The sequence below is a fragment of the Budorcas taxicolor genome, chromosome 19, assembly GCF_023091745.1.
Source record: "Budorcas taxicolor isolate Tak-1 chromosome 19, Takin1.1, whole genome shotgun sequence".
Classification (NCBI taxonomy): Eukaryota; Metazoa; Chordata; class Mammalia; order Artiodactyla; family Bovidae; genus Budorcas; species Budorcas taxicolor.
The window spans coordinates 49,861,655-49,869,007 of NC_068928.1; the positions used below are offsets into that span (position 1 = coordinate 49,861,655).

General features: G+C 54.1%; 1 protein-coding gene across 1 annotated transcript; it reads left to right on the forward strand.

The window, feature by feature from the left end:
- The first annotated feature begins 5,038 nt into the window (after nt 1-5,038).
- LOC128065463 (secreted and transmembrane protein 1-like) lies at nt 5,039-6,662 on the forward strand. The gene is made up of 4 exons (XM_052658638.1): nt 5,039-5,126; nt 5,345-5,659; nt 6,251-6,274; nt 6,487-6,662. The coding sequence occupies exons 1-4, from the start codon at nt 5,039-5,041 to the stop codon at nt 6,660-6,662; spliced, it is 603 nt and encodes a 200-aa protein (XP_052514598.1).
- The last annotated feature ends 691 nt before the right edge of the window (nt 6,663-7,353 follow it).

Genomic DNA, 7,353 nt, shown 5'->3' on the forward strand with positions numbered 1-7,353 from the left:
CGACCTTTGGACTTCAACCTGCTGCTATTTTGCTTTCCTTTTACTTGTCAACATACACGCTCCCTCCCAGAGTCTAGTCGGATAGATCAGCGTGTGTTACAAAAACACCGTTTTGCTGAGGTCACCCCCTCTGCATGTCACCTGGTCCAGGTGCAGAGCAAGGTTGACCTTTGACTCATTCAGCTCTGCTGGGCATTTGCCCAGAGCTCATTGCAGGGCACTGACCACACCCTTCATGTGGCATCAGCCCTGCAGGGAATTCTGAGCAGGTCTGCAGGGATTGAGCACCTATTGTAGGCAGAGCATGTGGGGGCGCTAGGGGCCCTCCCCCCAGCACTGTGTGTGCGTGTGTGTGTGCGTCTGTGTTTGTGTGTGTGTGTGCTGTGTGTGTGTGTCTGTGTGTGTCTGTGTGTGTGTGTCTGTGTGTATGTGTGTGTGCTGTGTGTGCCCATGTGCACGTGACAGGGTGTTCTCCCAGGGAGTGGGAATAGGATTCTGGAAGCTTCTGAAGAGGGGGTGGCATCGCCAGGCTAGCTTGTCCTGGCTCCCCATGGAGTGAGACCCTGTGTGGTTCAGGATTGTCAATGAACCCACTCATTCATTTATTTTCAGTCAACGTCCTGGTGGCTCAGAGAATCTGCCTCCAAGGTGGGAGACTCAGGTTCGATCTCTGGGTCGGGAAAATCCCTGGACAAGGGAAGGGCAACTTAATCCAGTATTCTTGCCTGAAAAATCCCGTGGACAGAGGACCCTGGCAGACTACAGTCATTGGGGTCACAAACAGTCGAACAGGACTGAGTGACTTTCATTTTCACTTTTCACTCAACATCCCAGAAAGTGTACTAGGAACTTGAAACACGACTTCTAAATTTATGGAAAGGATGAAAGCTGGACAATGGTCAGGAAAAGGTGATGAGGAAAGGTTTTGAGGGGGTGAGTTTCCTTCTGGATACTACAGACCCCTGGCTGTCTCCCTCCCAGAGAGAACACGTTGCCCTTCCCACCAAGTCTCCTGGTTGCACTGGGCATTCGGTGATGATACCAGGTCTCCAGCAGGAGGCTCCCCCTCTCACCCAGTGATGGATCACTGCTCTCAGAGCACAGGCTTAGGTGGCATTCTTCCTTTGGTTCCCTGGGGGTGAGCCCTCCATGTGACCCTGAGGACACCTGCTTGCTCCAACCTTGGGGCCAGTGGGCAGGCCTCCCTGGGAACGTATTTTCAGCCTGGGGAGACTTGGCCTGCCTCCCTGTCAATGGGACACCCAGGCCCACGTTCGATGGGGAACAGGGGGGCAAAGGCTGTTCCGAGGTCAGTGGAAGCAGCAGAGTGGCTGGGGTCCGAGGGGAGACCTTGAGGAGACTGGAAACGCTGGGGGTCCTGCCCAAGGCTTCCTCCAGGACGGTCAGTGGCCCGAGATGAGCACACAAGATCAATCTCCTGCGTGCTCCGGCAGGCTCAGGGTAGGACATCCCTGGGCAAGGGTCTCCCTCCAGGCAGCCCCGAGGGCTCTGGCTAGGAGGCCAGGAGTCACTGTCGACCACCAGCAAGGATGCTTTGGGGCCCTATGGGTGGCTGAGCACCATTCTGTGCATGAGAACATTCCAATTTAAGAAAAGTTATTTTGTAAAAAATACTCAGGAAAAGAATTGAGCAGATCTTATCTGAGGTGCAAGGAAAAGCCTCAGCACAGGAAGCTGCAACCCCTATTTCTAGAACCTTCCATCACATGAGGTTTTCAGCAGTAAGTAATAATGATAAGCTATTTATGCCCCATCCTGGAAATTGCTGAAAAGCAGCTACTGGATTGTGTCCACCTGTGAAATCTCAGCCTCTCTTGTATTATGCTGAGCAGGTTGTGGCAGGATCAGGGCAGCTGTCTCTCTTCACTTAATCACCAGATTCTTGGTTCTAAGAAAAAAAAAAAAAATTAAAGCCGAGTTAATATTCTTGTGAAAAACGAATGTCCAAGGAAAGATAAACAGCCCTAGAGAGAGCCTGCCTTCCCGGGGTGAAAACGCATGATGGACAGCATAGTGGCTTGTGCCCCGTGGCTGGCAGGGCCTGGAGAGCCCCACGTGGGGCGGGTGCCTTGGCCAGGGCGACAGGGTGCTCACTCTCCCGTGCCTCAGGCACCACTGGTCCTCCTGGAAAGGAACCAAAATTAGGCCTGTGACATGCCACTTGCAAACACACCTTGAGGAATATTCAAGATCTGAGCATAAAAATAGACAAAATTTGACCGTGATGGATATTCCACCATCTGAGAAGCCTTTTAAAAAGGATACTCTACACAAACAAACGAAGACTGCTTTAAAACAAAACCCTGAAGCTTTGAAGGAAAGACAGACAGGACGACATGAACACGTGGGGTCTTTATTCCAAAGATCATCTGGGGAGAACTGATGATGGAAAGCTACTCACCCTGGAAGGCAGTTTGTTTCTTTAAGGGGTGAAAGTCTTAGAAAGCTGTAAGGAGAAGACAGACACTCCCAGGAGGAGGAGCAAAGGCTTTGCAAAGGCAGTGACCATGTGGAAATCCGAAGGGCCAGAAACAGGAGGAGCTGGTCAGCCCTCCACAGCAGCAGGTGTCACCAGGAAGAGGCGGAGCTAGAAGCCAAGGGGACCGGGCTGCTCACAAGCTAAGACAAAGGGACTCCTTGCAGCCACGGAAGTCAGGCTTCAGGATCCAGGGAGGCAGACCTCACCAGCAGCACACTCACTACACAGTGAGACCCAGACAGAGAAGTGGACAGAACATGACCCAGAATGCTCCCTCCAGTGTCTGTGGTTTGTGCCTGATATTTCCAGTGAGGGGAAAGCTGAGGTCTGGGGAAAGAGGGGGGCCAGTGTGAGTGTCCTGGGGCAGCCGTGACCAAGGACCCCAAACAAGGGATCAAAAAAACCAAGTTTATCCTCCTCCAGTTTGGACGCCGGAAGTCCACAAACAAGGCGTCAGCAGGGCTGCAGGGAAATATCCTCCCTTGTCTCTTCCAGCTTCTGGCGGCCCTGGCGGCCCCTCAGTTGTGGCCACATCCCTCCAGTCTGTGCCTCAGTCAGCTCTGGGCCTCTCCCTTGTCTGTTTCTGACAAAGTTCTCTCTTCTTACAAGAAACCAGGCACCTTACACAGGGGCCCACGCTGCTCTAACACGACCTCCTCTTTATTTGTGGCTGCAAGGCTCTATTTCCAAGGAAGGTCACCTTCACATGTTCCGGGTGGACGTGTATTTTGAGGCCACCTTTCACCCTTCCCTGATGGATCAGTGGTAAAGAAAGTGCCTGCCAATGTAGGAGAGGCGAGTTTGATCCCTGAGTCGGGAAGATCCCCTAGAGAAGGCAATGGCAACCCATTCCAATATTCTTGTAAGGGAAATCCCATGGACAGAAGAGCCTGGTGGGCTGCAGTACATGGGGTTGCAGAGAATCAGACATGGTTTAGCGACTAATGAACAACATTCACCCCAGTACATACAGTACAGAGGGTGAGAAGAGAGAGACAGGAGTGGGCTGTCTAAGCTGATTCCACGTATGTAAAATCACATCCATGTGTGTGCACAGAACATGTGTCTCTCCAGTGACTTCTTTCTTCCTCAACTACAAATACTGTACTTATGTGAGAAAAGAAGGCTGTCCTTCTGATGGTAAATTAGAATAGAAGCAAGTTCAGAAAATCAAGGGAAGCGGGAGACAGCAGCACCAGTCACAGGGGTCTGGGGGCTGAGACTGTCCCTTGCTATTTCAATCTCTTGTTTGACCCAGAGTCTCCTGGAGTCAGGACTGGGGCTGGTCACCAATGGCCCCCAGCTCCTGGAAGCGATTCCATCCACACTTTCCTTTGCTCCTGGCCCTTCTGCCCAGCACCCTGCAAAGTGAAAAAAAGAATCAGAGACACGGAATTCAAAACCAAAGGGTACCAACTCCATGGCCTTCTGGAAAAGGCAAAACTCTGGACACAGTAAAAAGATCAATGGTTGTCAGGAGCTGGGGGGAAGGATGGATGAATGGATGGAACACAGAGGATTTTTCAGGCAGTGAAGCTACTTTTTGTTGTTGTTCAGTTGCTGAGTCACATCCCATTCTTTGTAACTCCATGGATTGTAACCCACCAGGCTCCTCTGTCCTTCATGATTTCCTGTGTTTGCTCACATTCATGTCCCTTGTGTTGGTGATACTATCTAACCATCTCATCCTCTGTGTACTACCTAATGGTAGCTACATGTCATTATGAAAAGTGAAAGTATTAGTCGCTCAGTCATGTCTGAGTCTGTCCTTGGAATGTCCCAGGAAAGACTCCTGGAGTTAGTTGCAATTTCCTGCTCCAGAGGATCTCCCTGACCCAGGGACTGAACCCTCCTCTCTTGTGTCTCCTGCATTGGCAGGCAGATTCTTTACCACTGTGCCATCTGGGAAGCCCAAATGTCAGTTTTACTGGATGCCAAAGTCTGAGATGAGCATTTGTTTCAGAGGAAGTGGAAGTTCAGCTTTCCGGACTGTAACTCACGAGTTCCACAGGAAGATGCTTTTGTTGATAAAAGCCAATCTGGAGAGTGGACCAAGTGTCCCCAAATGCCTTCCTCAGAATGCAAGAGCAGAAGAGGGGCTGGGGGCATCCAAGGTGGTCTCAGGCTGGTGTCAGGTTCAAGTGGCCACACGAGATTCTGTGTGTCACGACCCGTCTCTACAGGACATATGGCTCAGGGCGTTTTGCATGTTTTATATAAAATTCAAGATAACCCCAGCAATATAACTGGACTTGTCTCCCAGGGACCCGTTTCCTGTCTCATCTGTGTTTCTCATCTGTCTGACAGTGATCCCACTGCAGACATTATAAAGGTGTCGAGAAGGGTCATGACACAGTTGGGTCAGGGAGGAGCTTGGGGACCCTCGCCCACCCTGGCCAGGGTGCAGCCCCTCTCACAGGCTTCTGAAGGAGCCTAAGGGAATTCTGACTCATCAGCTTTCCTTCCCTCCAGGGAGTGTGCCTGAAACCAGTAAGGAGGACAAGGGACCCCTTAAAACTCATCCACGTCCTGCTGGCCATGCTGACCTCAGCATCCCCTCTCCTCGCTCCCAGGATGCTCTGGGTCCTCTTGTTGTTGGCCGCCTTCAGGAGTGCTCAGAGTGGAGGTAAGTTGCATGGTCTCAACTCTGCTGTTGGCGGGGCTCGGGTGGGGTGGAGTAGGGTGGGAGGGAATGCAGCAGGGGCAAGATGGGTGTGGGAGGAGAGACCTAGAACAGGCCAGGAGGGGCCCAGGCTCCAGGTAGTGCCAGTGACCCCAGGAAGGGCAGTCAGTGGATGTCCTGAGGTCTTGTCATAACCCACACGTGTGACTGTCCCCCCACAGTCTGGGACAACCCCAACTGCACCAAGGGTGTGGTTGTTGTGTCGAAGGGCCAGCCAGCCACCATGAGCTGCAGCATCTCCAATGCCTTCTCCCACATCGACATCTCCCTGAAAGCGAACCCCACGGCACCCTGGGAGCTCATCTTCAGTGTAAAGGCCCCAGGAAACTACTGCCAGGATCGATGGCAGCTCTGGATTCAAGAGGGTGAGGCGCAATTGGTGATTCAAGAAGCCCAGGGCAGCCAGGCAGGGCGGTATAAGTGGAGTCTGAATGGGCGCCAGAGAAACATCAGAATCACCACCCTGGCCGTCTTAGGTGAGCAGGGCGGGGTGGGGGGGAATGACCCCCAAGCTTCTCTTTTTGGCGGGCAGGAGTGGGGAGCAGCTCAGGAGGAGTGATTCCTGCCCACCTGAGGTGCCCAGAGTCACGGAGATGAGGCCTGAAGAGAATTTCCACTATGCCCCACCCTCGCCGCATGTGTGCCCTCTCTGAGATTCTCAGGGCCGTCCCTGCACGAGTGCTGCTCACTGTCCCTATCTGCTCAGGGAGCTGGCGCCTTCCCTCCCTAAACACCACCTATTCTCCCACACCTTGATTGGCTGCAAGCTCCCCAAGTCACCGTCGTTCTCTCCCTTGCACCCTTCGCCTGTTCATATGCAGTCAGTGTCACCCTGAGCGCTGAGGACAGGAAGCAGGGGTCCTGCTTTGCCCCGGACCAGGAACAGTGGGAGGGGCAGAGAAGGCACCCCTCAGCCTAGCCGGTCCCTGGGCGGGGAACCCAGTGAGGCCTTCATGAACTCCTGTATCCAGGGCTCATCTGATACCTGGGGCGGAGGGGCTGTATCAGGGTAGGCCCTGGGCAGGCCCCCACCAACCTGCCCTCTGTCTCTTTGGCATACCCGCAAGACCTGCTCCTCACACCTTCTGCAGGTAGGTGTTCCTGTCTTCATCCTGGGCTACAGGAGGGGAGCCTCCAGAAAGCCCCCTCGGGGAGCCCTGCCCAGCCCATGCACCCATCCCCCTGTCACTCTCCCACCCATGGGATTCCCAACCACAGGCCATGTCCCCCTCGAGGGAGCCCCCTAGGTGGTGGGGCTCCTGCACAGGTGAACAAAGGAGGGAGGGCCCGGCCATTTATGCAGGTCAGCAGATGAGCATACCCCGTTCTGATCTTAATCCTGAACACACTGGGCCAGATGCTGGTAATATTCCCCATGCTTTCCCTGGTAGTCCTCCTCAGCCTGCTGATCTGCACGCTGGCCTGGTTCCGAAGGTGTGGCTTTCTAAACTTCAAGCTCCAGAATGTATTGGCCTCTGAGCCTGGTCTGTGGGTGGGGCAGGGGTGGGGTTGTCTCAGACCCGGCATAGACTCTCTGCCCCATGGTCTTGTACCCACCAAGACTAGTGAGAGAGTGGGGAGCATTTGAGGTCCCCGAGAGCCAGAACACCTGCCCCAGAGGACCCCAGCCAGCAAATGCAGTCCCAGTCCCAGAACACAGATGCCCCACCGCAGACAGGCCACGGAGTCCACACCATCCCTAGGACCCACTAGGGGATGGCATGGGGGCTTCCTGCTCCTTCCAGGAGACCTAAGATGTGCGGGTGGGGGATGTTCCTACAGGACGCACTTGTAGGCAAAGGTGTCTGCGCGTGGCCCTCGTCCCTCCCATCCTCCCCACTTCCCCAAGTAAGGAGGCTCTGAGCCTGGGCTGGACTGGACTCTGCCGAGGGGACGTGTGGGGAAGAACAGGTTGAGCACTAGGAAGCTTGGCAACTTCCTGGTCTCTTCCTGATGCACATGCCAGGGAGGGCTCCTTAGCAGGTTCTGGGGCCCAAAGTGTAAAAATCTCACATTCCATAGCACTTGATCTAACAGGACCCGCCCCCTCCACCACCCCACCCAGGCCTGGGCTCCTCCCCAGGGCAGGAGAGCCATGATGCGGTCACCTGGGAGACGCCCCAGTCTGGGGTCTGCAGCTGATCATGGACACTCTTGTCTTTAGAACATG